Raw genomic sequence first — 16,778 nt, forward strand, 5'->3', positions numbered from 1 at the left:
TCAAATTTCATTCTTTCGCTTTACAAATAAAAGGGATGATTAGGAAACATCAGGATGGCATCAGATAATATTTGACCATGGAAGGAAATAAATAGAAAATGAAAGCACAAGAAGACAGCTCAGTGATTCATCTGGGGAGTCACACTGTATTACATTGTGATACAGTAACGAATGTTAGATTTATAAGCATTAGTAATCAATAAACCAGTTAGTACAGAGATGCTTGAATGAAATTTAATTTTATAAAACTCGTCAAATATTGCATAATAAAATTTATCAAGAGAAAACTATTTCCTGTAACATAAATCACACATACTCAAAGCACTGTAACATTCCAAGGTAAAGTTTAATGTGAAGTGTTACTATTTGTATAGCATGAATCTATGACTGCACATGTTGTACACATGGAAAATCTTAGCAATCTTTTAATGAATATTGGTCCATTTTAAGTATATATTGAACCACATTTTTGGAAAATACTTGCTGTTATGGTGAACACTTTTTAATTTTATAGCATTCATATAAGGTGAGAGCTCTTTATAGCCAAATGCTCAACTTCTATCCAGGGTTCTCTCTTTGGAGTTGCTCTGCACATAGGCCCAGAGCATTTTTAAGGACTCAGGCATTGGTAATAACTAATATAATTATATCTCTCTGTGACCACAAGGAGATACTTCATGAGAAAAAGAATCCATGGCTAGAACAGGAAATAGAGCACCTTCTCATTTATAGATTTAAAAAATATAGATCATAAACATATATTCAAAAGTTATGTGCACAATATCTTGAAAAGATACCTAAATACCCATGAGGCGATGGATGGGTAATGAGAATGTGTTACAAATACAATGGAATACTATTTGGTTGTAAGGAAAAGAAAACCTTCTGATAAATGCCTGGAGCTAAAAAATACATTGAGTGATATCACCCAGGCATGAAAAAAAAAAAAAAAAAACCCTGCCACCTAATCTTTCACTTCTTGGCAGGTTTCTAGCTCCAAACCCTCAAAAATAAGTATTTAACCTAAAATAACAACAGCAAACAGGAAAGCAAATAAAGATCCATGATGGGGACATTATGGGGAGGTATTAGCAATATGGGGAGGTAAATAGCAAAGTACAGGAGATATGGAAGGTGAATGAGAAAAACTGAAAGGAAAAGGAAGGGTGGCTTTAATTGCAGATGGAAAGGACAATACAGAAGATACCAGATTTGGTTGTTATCACCCATGTGAAGGCTCACAGTCATCAATAACTCTAGTTTTAAGGATCCATGTTTCTCTTCTGACAATCTCAGAAATTACATAGCACATACATACTTGAAGGTCAAACACTAATACACATAAAATAAAACTAAGTATGTTTTCTATAAAATAACACATTTGTATGTATCAAGAAAAGGTTATCTGAGTGAACACTGATGCTACAGTAAATTGATGGAAAGACACATCTTCCCATGTCTAACAGAGTGAGTTAGCATCAGTAAACAGCAGAACTGATACCTAACAGTTACCAAAGTAGACCAAAGAGAGGACTGCAAATATAGATAATCTCAGGCAATTGTGGAAATGGACAGTATTCAAGATCATCATGAATAAGTATCACAAAACTGTGTCATGCAAAGAGAAGTTCATGACACAGAGAAAAATGTCATGAATAATTTTCTAGTTGTAAATTTGTGGTTTTCTTTTTTAATTTTCTTGTATTTATTTTCCATTTCCTTTTGTCTGCATTTTAAAAATTATTATTTTATTTTTGTTTTATGTGAATGGGTGTTTCGTTGGCTCATATGTCAGTATAAGGTGTTGGGTCCCCTGGAGCTGGAGTCACAGACAATTGTGAACTGCAATGTGGATTCTGGGAATTGAGCCTGAATCCTCTGGAAGAGAATCCTCTGCTCTTAACTACTAAACCACGCTTCCAGATCTTTATTGAATTTTTAATTACGTTTCTTTCATTCAATACATTATCTTCTTCATTTCCAACTCTGCCCAGATCCTCTCCATTTCCCCATATCCCCAACTCTGTATGCTTTCTTTTACTTTTTAAAAAACCAAAAAAATCGGCTATATTATTAATGTGTATTTGTCATAATTGTAAAAGAAAAAATACTTTGTTGCTTTTATTGGTGAACTCTCCACACAAACATCCAAGAGAAGAACTGTAGTTGGTAGATACTGGTGTACAGAGAGTAACACAACTCTCGTGCATTCATCAAAACATTTGTATAACATAGAAGAAAGGCACAGTTTTAAGGGTGTAGAAGTTAAAAATCAAATAAAATTTGACCTATATTCCTGGAAACATATCTCTGTGGAAGAGCATTTTCCAAGTATGAGCATGGCTCTGGTTTTATCCCTGTACCACTAAAAGGTAAGAATGAAAACAAGTCATGCAGGGATTTAGGTAAAGTAAATAATCCAAATCTAAACACAAGAAGAATGGAATCCAGATTGATTGGAAAGCATTTGTAAAAGAAAAGACCAGTTGATGGCTATATGCAGGACATAGGAAACAATTAGATTTGAACATTAAAAGATCTCAAACACCATTAAAATTATCTATTATAATAGAGAAGTAGAAATACCAATACAATTAAAAAATTCTATTAAGGACTAAATGAAATTCCAAATGAGTATATAATATTAAGTATAATAAAATTCTGTATGGCTCATAGCTCTATAAAATTAAGAAATGATCTCCCTAAATGTACCTATTTAGTTTGGGGTAGTCTCTAAAATTTTCATATCTTGATGTCTAAATTTGAATTTAGAGACCATAGTGTTATGTATGGCCCAGGGAATCATCCATAATATTCCTACTTTTTTTAAAATTTTGAATGATTTAAGTTTAGTAGGTATATAAGAAGACAAAGTTAGAGAGTAAGTATAAGCAAGGAATGAATGAGTGGCTAGATAGTTAGATGATAGATGTGTGTGTGTGAGAGAGAGAACATCATTAAATGAAATCAAATACAAAAACAGGAAGCAGAAATCAATTGGAGAAGACCTATTTAGGTTGCCAGCTGGAGTACCAGACTGATATTTCCAAATAGAGTTGTGTCTCATGTTAAACTTTCAAGTAAAAGGAAAAATCACATTACAAAAAGAGCTTACAGCATCTTGCAGAAACTTGCTGTGGACTGTTGAGAGTTAGGTGGAACACCAAAATAACTAGAATTCATGGAATGTATCCCATCAGCTACACAGCCATGATGGGTATGCCTCAGAGAAGCAGAGCTCTGAGGATTCTGTGTCCTGAGGACTTCATGCTGTTGTAGAATTTTGTTCTGTTTGCTGCCCTCACATCACATCCCTCATAATCTATGAGTTCTGTGAAAACTTTAAGAGGGCTTCCAGCCCCTCATAGGGCAGTTTCATTGGCACTTACAATATTAATAATTGAGCTTTTTCAAGCATTGCTACTAGGGCAGATTAATGATTCATCCATCATCCTCAGAAAGAACTTGTCGATTGTTAGCAATGACAACCGCCCTTAGAAAAAATGTGGAGATGTAGATTGTTAGTGAAGTTAGGTTAAGATATTTTGCTAAAGGCTGTGATGTATAAATATTAGAAAACAATTTGCAGCTCAGAAAAGCACACTTTTAATAGTCGAGCAAGAGAAATTTTAAGGTCAAGGAACAATAACAATGGCAGCCTGATTAGCACTGACTGATGTGACCATATTACTGAAGATGGGCTGGTGATCAAAGTGATAATTAATTTTTCTGCTCATTTTTGCCCTCGGTTTCCTAATACGACTTTGTTAAAAAATGACAATGAGTAGATGTGCACCCTGAAGATTTAAGTAGAAGTTATTAATTGTTGTTTACATAAAAGTTTAGATTTGTGATTCTACTAAAGTTCTTATAAAATTATGTTTTATGATAAATATTAAGATAATCGATTCTGTTGTTTTTATTAATTATTTTATTTACATTTCAAATGTTGTCCCTCTTTCTGAAACCCCTTCCCATCACCTCTAAAAGTGTGTTTACTCCCACCCATCCTCTCCCACCTCACCCTTCTACCATCCCCCTTCTCTGGGGCATCAAGCCTCCACAGGACCAAGAACATCCCCTCCCTCTGAAGTCAGACAAGGTAGTCTTCTGACACAGATGTAGTAGGGCCACCGACCAACCCATGTATGTGCTTTGGTTGGTGGCTTAGTCCCTGGGAGCTCTGAGGAGTCCGATTAGTTAACTGTTTTTCTCCTGTGGGGTTGCAGTCTCCTACAGCTCCTTCAGTGCTTCTCCTAACTCTTCCGTAGGGGTCCCCAGGCTCAGTCCAATGGTTGACTGTATCTACATCTGTTTCAGTCAGCTGCTGGTAGAGCCTCTTAGAGGACAACTGTGCCAGGCTCCTGTCTGCAAGCACATATTGGCATCAGCAATTCTGTTGGTATTTGGTGCCTGCTCATGGGATGGATCCCAAGTTGGAGTGACCTCTGAATTGGTGTCTGGCCATTTTGTTTTTGTCCCTGCGTTTCCTTTAGACAGAAACAATTCTGGGTCAAAAGTTTGAGATAGGGGCCATGTCTGTCTACTGAAGGTGGCCTTTTCTGGTTTCATCTCCTTACTGTTGGGCATTTCAGCTAATCCCCATTGGGGCCTGGGAGACTCCCATACCCACACCCCTGGTGTCTAGGACTTTTTAGTGATTCCCCATTCTCCACCCCACACTGCTACATATTTCTACTCATTCTCCTAGCCCTCTGGGCTTCTATCCTGTATCCCCTCCCCAAACTTAATCTTGCCTTCTGTTATTATTCTGTTTCCCCTTCTAAGTGGGACTGAAGCATCCACACTAGGGCTTTTCTCCTTCTTATGCTTCATATGAGTTGTATCATGGACATTCTGAACATTTTGGCTAATATTCACTTATCAGTGAGTACATGCTATCTATGTCCTTTGGAATACTAAATAATTGCTTAGTTACAGATGTATGTACATTCTTGGGAATACTTTTTTTCTTCAATTGCAATAGTAAAAAGATTTTCATGTAAAGATATTGGAGAACATACTGATTTTTTCATGATAATTTACTAAAATCAATATAAAATATAATCATATTGTAATTTTTGTACTTCCTGAAAGATCTTTGTGTGCTCTGTAAGCTGTGGGAGAAAAAAATAGTGTTGTTGAAGCTTGCTCATTGGAGCTTTGCTCCATCCATCCACAAATGCATGTATGTGTATATAAAGTGGTTGTAGCTTTGCTCCATTCACCCAATGTGTGAATGTGTATGCATGTTTAAATATATGTATGTATGTATGTATGTATGTATGTATGTGTGTATGTGTATATTGGAGCTGGTTGAATTTTGCTCCATCCACTCTGTGTGTGTGTGTGTGTGTGTGTGTGTGTGTGTATGTGTGTGTGTGTATGTATGTGTATGTGTGTTTGTCTATTTCTGTGTATGTGTCTATGTGTGTCTGTGTGTGTCTGTGTGTGTGATTCTTCTCCCCATTTTTTGTCAGCACCAGATAATCAAGCTTTACTTCCACTGAGAAAAGTCTGCTCTGAGTGATCAATTGTTGACTCCACACCCTCACCTTAGTTTACCCAGACCAATGGAAGATGGCCTTCAACAGTGGAGATTGATGCAGTCTAGCTGGTGTGCTTCATTAAACTATAACTTCATGGATCGTCTTTTGATGGCTGAATTTCAGACTTCTCCACTGCCAATATTTTAGTAGAATGCAATTTTTAAAAAATGTAGTCTTTATTGGAAGTAGTTCATTCTACAGCTGTTGTCAAGAACAAAACCTTTACACTCCTGGGCAATCTTGCTGTTCCCTTCCCTCATTGTCATGGAGTTAAGAGAGCAGCGCATCCCCAGACAAGGAGCCCTGGAGTGCACTTTAAGACAATTGTTCTTAAGTTTGAAAAGGCAGGGGAGAGCCCCATTTCAGAGCTCTTCATGAGTTCAAAGAGCATGTGACAACTTACTAAAAGAATGACTTTACATATGACCAAATGTTATATATTTACTTTTTTACAGGTACAAAATTGGAAATGTTGACTTCCCCAGAGCTGAAGGGGCTCGTCCCATTTACAGCAGAGTCACTTGAGCTTATAGAAAATCACATTGCTAAAAAATGCAATGAAGAGCACGGAGAAGAAGATTTAAAACCAAGCCGTGACTTAGAAGCTGGCAAAAACCTTCCATTTACCTATGGAAACCTTCCTCAGGGAACCGTGTCAGAGCCCTTGGAAGATGTGGATCCGTACTACTATGTTAAGAGAAATGTACGTATTAACCATTATTATTGAAGCTGTATGTTACTTCATTTATCGTCAGCTACTTGAAATATAATTGCCTGTTACGGTTGCAGCCATCTGAGTACTGAGTATTGTGTGCAGGCATACTAGGCATGGGAATGTTTCTATTGAAGATGAAGTCAAAGATCTTAAGAGACAAAAAACAAACACATTATGACAGGCCCTATGTCCAGCAGTAGTTGATTCTTTTGTCAGGATGGCATGTTTGGAGAAAGGGATTCCCTAGGTAGCCCTGGCTGTCCTAGAACTTACTCTGTAGTCCAGACTGGCCTCGAACTCAGAGATCTGCTTGCCTTTGTCATAAAAGTTCTAGGATTAAAGGTGTGAGCCACCAAGCTTTTTTGATGGTTTGGTTGGTTGATTGTTTTATTTTATTTTATTTATTTTTATTTTTTTAGTGTGTGTGTGTGTGTTGTCTTTGTATTTTTTGTCATTTTCCTTTTAATTTGCTATTATGTTGTTGTTTTGATTTTTTTGAGAAAGAGTGAAAAAACCTGAATTTGGGTGGATAGTGAGAGAGATGAGGAGGCTCTGAGAGGAGTTGGGAAAGGGCAAAGAATATTATCAAAACTTATTATATGAAAACTTAAATACAATACGAAATAATTCTAAAAACTCAAAATAAAACAAGATTCTGAGTGCTTTAGGAGCCTAGCTGCTATGAGGCCCCTGAGTTGAAACTTGCCAGGGTGACCTTATGCACTCTGAAGCCTGCAAGGGTGATGTCATGGACTCTTCAGCCTGCAAGAGTGACCTCATGAACTCTGAAGCCTGCCAGGGACCTCATGAACTCTGAAGTCTGCCAGGGTGACCTCATGATTTCTGAAGCCTGCTGGGTGACTTTATGCACTCAATGCTGCTCTCAGTGATATCACATTGTGTAAATATCTGGGTTGTGTTTGGCTCACTCTCTTCCACACAGCATATAGATAAATAATCATAAAATTAAGAAAACATATAAAATCAGGAGATAAGCTGAAAGTATGTATCCCTTCACAATGGCACACACATATGTTAAACTTCCCATGGAGTTTGCAATTGTTTTGGAAGCTACCATGGAAAGGAGAATTTACACAATTAGGTGTATTATTTGTTTCTATTTGGTTTATTTAAGTGGAGATGGGAGAATAAGTACAATAGTTGAACAATGTCCCATGGTTGTCACTTGTTGAATTACACTTATCTAAGAATTGAGACCCAGAGAAGATTCCAGTTAGAGCTGACACGCGTGGAAAAGTGTTGGCAGTTTTATATTCTTGTAATTCATTTTTCCATATGCCCCTTTCAATATAAAGAGTAAAAGTCATAGTGCCTATATTATTATCAGACTATAAGTAGACTATATTCTATGTAAGATTACTTTTAAGCCAGGCATGGTGGCAAGGCCTTTAATTCTCAAATGATTTAAATATTGAAGATTCAAGTCCTCTGTGATCTAAGCTGTGAGTTTAAGGCCAGCCTTTATAACTTAATGAAACTCATTTTCACGGAAAAAAAAAAGAATTTAAAGATCCTTGGGATAAACAGTGGAAGAGAGTTTGCCTAGCACACATGACGCCCTTGACTAGATCCCTCTTAGAGAGGAAATAATTAATACATTTTTTATTTATAACAATATACTTACTTACTGTGTATATATGTAGTAATTACTTACTACACATAAAAATTATTTCAGTGTTAACTGCATTAAACCCAGGGTTAACTGAAGGCTGAGCAAACACTGTCTTCAAGTTACACTACCAGACAGTACATTTTAATGCACACTCCACATTAATACTTTTTCTGAAGAGACATATATAGTGACTATACATACATCTATACATCAATGAACATATATAATATATTATATACATTATAATAATGTGAATATGCACAAATTTAAAAATATGTACACATATGAATGTATATAATCCCATATGTAAATATGTATAAATAAGCCCATCTACCTACATATATATGGAACAATTTCTGTTTTAGAATATTTCTGCCTTTTACTATATTTTTCAAGATTTAATGCTTTAATATTCAAAATCCTTGTGTTTATATTATATAAACTACTATGTTCATGTCAATAATATTAAATAAGCTAGGTTTTTTACAAACATTAATTATTAGGATTTACCTTTTTAATTGTTTTATTTCTAATATATTTTATTTAAAATAGAATTACATAAAAATCCTCTTTTCTCCCCTACAGACCCTCCCTCATAAATAATATAAATGATTGATGTGAGATTTCAGAACATTTGACCATTTCTTTAATAATATTTCATTGATTCTTTTTATGATGTAAAATTAAATTTTCCACATTCATTAAGTTGTGAGATAAAGACCCCCTGATACCTTTAAGTGCAAGTCCACATACCGTCTGAAGAGTTTCTGTTACATTAGTTCAAGATGTGATCACACCATAATGACTTTATCAAGCACACAACCAGCCATAAATAAATAAATAAATAAATAAATAAATAAATAAATAAGTGATGAACTTTCAGGTAAGTCTAAATATAAGTGAAAACCACTCCCTTTGCTTTAATAACAATTAGATATCAAAGCCAATGAAAATATGACAGAATATCTAACTGATGAGCATTGGTAATGTGTTGCTTAGGTTCTCCATTTTAGTTAACTGTATCTACTGTGGTTTCTTGCAGACTTTTATGGTCTTAAACAGAAACAGAGTCATCTTCAGGTTCAATGCGGTTTCCATCTTCTGCACATTGTCTCCTTTAAGCTCCCTCAGAAGAGCGGCTATCAAGGTTTTGGTGCATCCATATCCTTTCTACGGGTGGTTGGCTGTGCCTTTGGCATGCTAAAAATAAGGCTTGATGTTCTGTTATTCAAACCCTATTGTAATAATAGTTGATACATGTTAGTCCTTATTTTTCAATTAGAATGACGTGTATTTTTAATATTTACAAAAGAATCTTGTCACATGTATCTCCAAATGCTATTATGTAAGTAGGTTTTTTCTAATATGATTTTTTAGCCATTGTCCCTTAACCATGGTTTACCCTTTTTCGCTTGCTGATTTTAATTAGTGTCCTCAGTGACAGCATATTGATGTGCCTGAGTAATCCACCAGAATGGATATCGACAATAGAGTAAGTTACTTAATTTTGTTATATATAATATAGTCTATAATTCTACTTTAGTTTTAACATGTTTAATATTTATGGCATTACATTCAATTACAAAATATGTTATGGATTAAAACAATACTATTTAACTTTTGTAATTTTTAAATTTTTAAAAATCCATAAAGGCAAGAGATTTGCTTCACTCACAGCTCTGAAGGTTGAAGAGCAGGGCACCTTTGCTGTTAGGTTTCAGGGACAATTAGGTCCTCTTACCTACATAAACTGTGGCCTGTGGAAACAGCAGAGGCCCTTTTAGCAGCCATTCATATCTTGGTACCATAACCCCTGAATGGTATGAAACCTGCCTTGGCTTTTCTATTACTCCTCTGTTTACATCCCTTCCCGTGGAAACAGGTCGGCAAGTGCACTAGTGGCACAAGGATGTTAAAATAGACTCCACTTCTAGTGTGCCATAAACTTTTGCCTAACCACACTTGGGATCAAGTGCCTAATGCATAGACATATGAAGATAAACCACATCATAATATTTCTATCCTGTATGTACTGCTACATTTGTGGGACATAGTGATATGAACACCATGACTGAATTTCCAAAATAAAACATGTGTGTGTGTGTGTGTGTGTGCGTGTGTGTGTGTGTTCATCAATTTCAGTGGGTTTTTCCCTTTCATTCTTCTTACTTAATCTGTTAGTGTTATTTCATTTGATTTGCGTTCTAGCTGTGTATCACTTACTTGTCTTTGACCCCTGTCGCAGACTCTTGAATCCTGGAATTATGACGTCATATTACCACTTTAAATATCTACAGTGCTATATAGACTGAAGATATAGTTATATCAGTTAATTATATTCATTGGAATATTTAGGACTTTTGCTATATGTATATACCACAGATTCACATGCATGGGGGTTCATCTCGTGCTTGTTTTCTTTCTTTCTTACGCAAAGCTTTATTTATTTATTTATTTATTTATTTATTTATTTCCATCCATTAATATATTGTCAGTTTTATACTTTCTACTGTCCATGCGAATCTAAAAAGTCTAGTTTTTAGTAGACTAATGGAACAGTATGCTAGGGTTTTTTGTTGTTGGTTTTTGGTTTTGTTTTTTGTTCTGTTATTTGTTTGTTCGATTAATTGTTGGAAAATAAAACTACTTGACAATAACTTTGAGCTACAACACTGTTCTTAAAACTATTTAAGATAGTGGTTTTGTAAGTTAACTATGATACTGACTTATCAAAAAAAACATGTGTGTGTGTGTGTGTGTGTGTGTGTATGTGTGTGTGTGTGCGTGTCTGTCTGTCTGTCTGTCTCTCTGTCTGATTATCTTTTCTTATATTTTATTACTTTGAGGTTTAAATACTACCAAATTAGTTATGATAAAATCCCCATTTTGAGTATAGTTGATATAATTTACTTGTATAATATAAAAATGTATATACCCTCTGAGTTAGAACTACTGGGAAGTAGGTTCATCAAATCCAGTAACCACTGTTACCACAAAGGCCTCACTAAAGCTCTCCAGCAGCTCTTTGCTGAGTTTCAAAGTTACCAGCCTATTTGATTATTGTCTGATTGACTGTTTCCATCCCACCAAATATATCAGATTTTACTTTCCAGATCACTTATATTCCATAGCTGATGACTATCAAAGACATAACATTTCAGAATTGACAATATACTATCTTCAACATTTAATATTTATGTGATTTTTTTCTGCAGGAATACTTTGCTTGGGATTTACACATTTGAAATACTTGTAAAAGTCATTGCCAGAGGTATCTGGGCAGGGTCGTTTTCCTTCCTTGGGGATCTTTGGAACTGTCTTGATTTCAGTGTAACTTTGTATGAGTAAGTAGTATTTCAAGTTGTAAGCTTTTTAATGATTTCAGTTACCATGTATCTTTCAGATAATAGTATCTGGGTAGTCATTATAAATGGAAGCAATGAGTGGTTGGCTATCTTGTAGAAAAGTGAAATTGTAGTATGCATTGTAAGTGTTTTTTATTTTTCCTGCTGAGTGCAGGATGACATTAAGACTTAGGGGAGGTATCTAGCTGACTTGAGGCTCAGTATTTAAGCGTTTTATGTAGTTCATGGTTTGAGACCAGTGTATTTAAGTACTCACAGACTTTTCTGGAGTGTTATGTATAATACTAATTCTTATTTATCCTTTCAGTATTTGCATTGCTTCTATTCTTTTTCGTGAATATAGAAATTATCAGTAGAGCCAAATGTCTGTTAAAATTTTTTTTTCGAGACAGGGTTTCTCTGTGTAGCCCTGGCTGTCCTGAAACTCACTTTGTAGACCAGGCTAGCCTCGAACTCAGAAATCTGCCTGCTTCTGCCTCCCAAGTGCTGGGATTAAAGACATTTGCCACCACTACCCAGCTGTTAAAATTATTTTAAAAGAGATTCTACTTTTTCTTTAAAATATTTTTGTAAACAATAGTAGCAATATCTACCATATGGCATGAGTAAAATGAAATGACTAGTATCATTATAATTATTGACATTACTATACTATTATTACTTGAGTTCTCTATGCTGCCATTACCACTTACCTAAACTGACTGACAGCTAGTCTATATTGTGTGCATGCACATATCTATGACATCTGAATACATTGTTCCATTAAATTCCTACAAAATTTCTTTGAATAAAGAAATATTGTCTACTCTACAAGGGAGGTAATTATGGCACAGTATATTAACCACATGTCCTGTCATATAGCTGGGAAACAGTGGTATTATTTCTACATTGGCATTCTGGCCACAGAGAAGGTCACAGTACATGCCCTGACTTTGGTCTTCATTGCTGTTCACCATCAGGTTCCTCAGCATACGGAGATTAAACACTTAAGATGAGCCCTATAATACACAGCAGAGGACTGCCTGGTCTGGCCACAATGAGAGAAGAGGCACATATCCCTTGAGAGACTTGAGACCCCTGGGAGTGGGGAGGCCTGGCAAGGGCTAGGGGTAGGGGTGGGGACATCTTCTTGTAGGCAAGGAGGGAGGAATGGAATGTAGAACTGTGGGAGGGCAGGCTGGGAAAGAGTGATGACTGGACTGTAAAAATATAAAATAAATAAATTCATATATACATAAATATATTCATAAACAAATTAAAAAACAGCTAGCAGGTTTTCTTAATTTCCTTGTTATTTTTTGTAATAAGATAACATTTTATGAACACATTACAATTTGTTGTTTCACAGGAATTTAGCACAGAGTAAAAGTGTCATAAACTCAAAAGTTTGAATGTGTGAACTACTACTACATAGGACAACCTTATCCAGAGCAAATCTGTCTGTCAAGCAATAATAAACCTATTTCTAGAGTAGAATCATGGGAGCCAGGAACATCCTCAGAAATAGAAATCTGTAGGAGCTTCCAAAGACCATGGACTCACAGATTTCAAAATATCTCTCATTTACCCCCACAGGCTTACCACAAAGTTTTCACCTCTAAGCTCCTTTCTAATGCTTAAGATTATAAGAACCTTGAGAATTTTGAAGATTATCCCTTTGAATCATGGTAAGAAATGCTGTTGGATTTGTTTTCTTCATTGTGCATTTTTGTGTATTCATGGAGTCACTTGAACTGTCTTATTATTACTTAGAGAAAAGATGTTAAGTTGAACAATGTCTCTACTTCACAAGCTATTCAAAAGTCATCCAAACCTTGAATCTATTTGTCAACAAAGAAAGTCAAGAAAAAGTACATTTACCTGTTGTTAGATGGTGTGGCTTGTGATACAAAAATATAGACAAAAATTAGTCATGCTTTCATTTCAGTTATCCTTACAAAGAGTAAAAGGTCTTATATTCAGTAAACCATATGGAAAGCAGAGACAGATTCTAATTTGCTTCCTTTGCCTCTTCTCCCCTTATTTCACTAAGAAAACCATTTAAATGACTGAACATAATCTAATATAATTATCAGCACACTGTGTCAGAAACACAGATGAACAAGTTTATGACCTTACACAGTATCACACTTCAGCAAAGTACAATAAATTCACAAATTGAAAGGTTTCATTTCAAGTGGTTTGCAAAAGAATCCTGTCCACCTTGGTAGTCTGGCCAGGGTGAGTGTATATTTATTCCAATCTGGATTGCTCATATGACACAACATGTAGCATACATTAAATATATGTAAATCTCTTTTGTGATTTACAGAATAAATAAAAATTAAAGAAGATACAGCAGAGCTCATGAGATTTTAAAAATAGGCGAGTAAAATGTATGCAGAATCTTTATTGATAGCATAATGAACCTAAGACAGATTTAGAGAAGAAGATGCTATTGAGGCCATAGGAAGAGTCAGGATAGAGAGTGTAGATACAGCTAAGTCTAGCTGTGAGGTAAAAGGTCAGAAGCTGAATCATATTGGAAACTGTAGACTCGGAGCCAGAAGGTGAGCACAGAAGCAGGCAGATGCCAGTAGCTTGTGTTACATCAGTAATGGAAGAACTCAGCCTAGCTCAAGCACCAGGGATCATCAGGAGTTCTCTGTCTGTTGATACTTACCAAACACCAGGTATCCATGGCACTTCAGTGCTAACTTTCTATCACTTTATGGATTCTGGTGATAGAGTTACACCCTTTCCTTAGTACAATATGTTCTGTAAAGTCTTGGGCCTGGCTACGTTGAAATAATTTTAATATGCTTATGTACACTTACAGTCTCAGTTTACCCAGGTAAATCCAAAGGGCAACCATCTTTCATTCTGTGAGTGCCAGGCAGATGGCATTGTTTTTCAGGTCCTATTGGGACCTCAATCATCTCCCTCAAAATGTAGTTCAAAACTGTTTCTGAAATGGAGTCTTTCTTGGCTAAGGTACCTCTTGAGAAACCACTGTTTTAAATTACCTAATCTGGAATAGAGTAAGGCATATCCTGATCTCAACTAATCTTCTTTGTCCTCAGTATGTAGCAAGTAGGCATGCCAAAATGTTCAGGTCAGAGATGTTCTCACAGATAAAGTAGAGAGCTCTGATCCTGTCAACTGTGGATGGTGAAGACTAGCTATGGTTTCCATTTCCAAATGTGCAGACAGATGCTCTGATCACTTGCACCATTTGATGTGTCCTTAGAAAGAAAAGGAAAAAGAAAGAAAAACAGTCAGATGGGTAGCAAGATCACTGGGATATTGTATATCATACATTATGATAAAATCATTAGGTAAGGACACCTGAGGGTGGATGCAATGTAATAAATATTGTAATAAATAAATGTAATAAGCAAAGAAAGAAGAATGGATGGATGGAAGGAAGGAAGGAAGGAGAGAGAGAGAAGAAAGAGAAAGAAAGAAAGAAAGAAAGAAAGAAAGAAAGAAAGAAAGAAAGAAAGAAAGAAAGAAAGAAAGAGGGAGGGAGGGAGGGAGGGAGGGAGGGAGGGAGGAAAACAGAGTCTGCCAACTTCAGTGACAATATTCAAGTGTTGACCCAATGTGTCAAAAGTGAGATCTAGAGGTGATTTTTTTCTGCTCAAAATACTGTGAAAAACAGATATGTCCACATTATGAACTTGAAATAGAGACTGAACCACTAAGACCAGGAAACTACAAGGTGATGTGATGAAAAACCAACACGTAAATATTTAAAACATCAAGTTGCATACATTAAGCAGGTATTTTTAGGAATTATGAATTGCAACCCAATGAATATGCTTAACAAAAGTATTTTTGGCACAGCACCCCAACTCAAGCCAGGGAAGGAACTATATTGTTCTGTTCTGGTGGAAACAGAACACATTTAACTTGCCTTTTACCTTGAGAACAATAAGAGCACAAAATGGCAGCATTTTCATCTTCACCAGAGGAATTGCTAAGAAAGATTAGAAAGTTTTAGTCAAGTCAAGAAAGATAGGACACTAGAGTTGGGAGTGGATGTGTCATGGATTTCTCTTCCTTATACAAGGAAAGTAGGGAGCTTGCTAGCAATATAGAATATATGAACTGATAGAGGAAGACAGGGGGAGAAGTGTACCATTCAGAAGAAAATTATTTCATCTGTACATCCAATGGAAAAAAGAACAAAAAATATCTGGAACTGTGGTTTCATTCACTTTTAAAACTGTTTTTTGACCTTACATTTGTTTTGCTTTTATAATTTATTGATTATACCCATGCACCACTACTACCAATTTACTCTAGAGCCCCACTCCATCCCCATGCCGCAATTTCTTATGTTACTAATACAATCTTGAATCCAATTGGTGCTGCCTGTATGTTCATGGATGTGTGGCTCTTCAATGGAGCATGGCATGGCATGCATATGTCAAGGTTCAGAAGATGTGTTTACCAGCCTAAGATGTGCATCAGATTGTGCCAGTTTGATTTTGAGGCTTTCCACAGGATGGGGCTACATTCTGTCAGACAGAATAACAGAATAACATTTTAAAGATGATGAAGTGATATGAATTTTAATGGGCAGTATAAGTATAAAGTGGTAATATAAGTAATTATTATCAATGCATCAAACAAAGCCAGAATTTGAAGAAAGACTAAAGAGGTTCTGTCTCAGCTGATGATGACATTGATAAATGAATGAGAAAAAACTGCATTTCATATTCTGCAGGATTGATTTTGAAAAAAACATCAGAGTGGATATAAATATATGCTTTCCCATATGTATTAGAACTTGTTTCTTTAAGTTTTTAACTGAAGGAAGACTTTGAAAGCAGAAACATACTTTTGTTAGATAGTTCAGACATAGTATTTTTCCATTGATTTACATACCTATTCACTTTACATCCATGTAAAGTGGGAGGATGTCAGTCCCCCCAACTCCAAGTCTCCCACCCTCATGCAGCCCATCACTTATCCTCTCCCTTACCCTCTGAGATGGGGAAGTCCCTCCCCCTGAGTACCAACCCACACTGGCACATCAAATCACTGCAGGCCTATGAACATCCTCTCTCACTGAGGCCAGACCAGGCAGCTCAGTCAGTGGAACAGGATCCACAGGCAGACAACAGAGTCAGGGATAGCTCTCACTCCAGTTGTTAGGGAACTCACAAGAAAAATGAGATAAACACCTGCTACATATATGCAGGGATCCTTAGTCCAATCTATGTATGTTTGTTGGTTGGTGGTTCAATCTCTTAGAGCTTCCAAGGGTCCAAGTTAGTTGACTGTTGGTCTTTCTGTGGAATTCCTATCCCGGTCCCTAGATCCTTCTCCTAACACTTCCACAAGACTCCCTGAGCTCTTTCTAATGTTTGTTTGTGGTTATTTGCATCTATTTAAATCAGCTTCTGGGTAGAGCCTCTCAGAGGACAGTTATACTAGGTTCCTGTCTGTAAGCATAACAGTATTATTAACAGTGTCAGGGATTGGTACTTGTGCATAGGATGGGTCTCCAGTTAAGCCTGTCATTG

The 16,778-nt window shown here is 36.1% G+C and overlaps 1 protein-coding gene across 2 annotated transcripts in view; it reads left to right on the plus strand.

The window, feature by feature from the left end:
- Scn7a (sodium voltage-gated channel alpha subunit 7) overlaps nucleotides 1–16,778 on the plus strand; it is an 85,756-nt gene that overhangs the window by 19,473 nt on the left and 49,505 nt on the right. For both annotated transcript variants that reach the window (XM_028769237.1, XM_028769238.1), the window contains exons 2-6: nucleotides 6,005–6,252; nucleotides 8,940–9,058; nucleotides 9,300–9,389; nucleotides 11,113–11,241; nucleotides 12,838–12,929. In XM_028769237.1, coding sequence (XP_028625070.1) covers nucleotides 6,019–6,252; nucleotides 8,940–9,058; nucleotides 9,300–9,389; nucleotides 11,113–11,241; nucleotides 12,838–12,929 — 664 coding nt within the window. In that variant the 5' untranslated portion in view covers nucleotides 6,005–6,018. The remainder of the gene's footprint in view (nucleotides 1–6,004; nucleotides 6,253–8,939; nucleotides 9,059–9,299; nucleotides 9,390–11,112; nucleotides 11,242–12,837; nucleotides 12,930–16,778) is intronic.

Source organism: Grammomys surdaster, unplaced genomic scaffold (assembly GCF_004785775.1).
Source record: "Grammomys surdaster isolate TR1022 unplaced genomic scaffold, NIH_TR_1.0 191, whole genome shotgun sequence".
NCBI lineage: Eukaryota > Metazoa > Chordata > Mammalia > Rodentia > Muridae > Grammomys > Grammomys surdaster.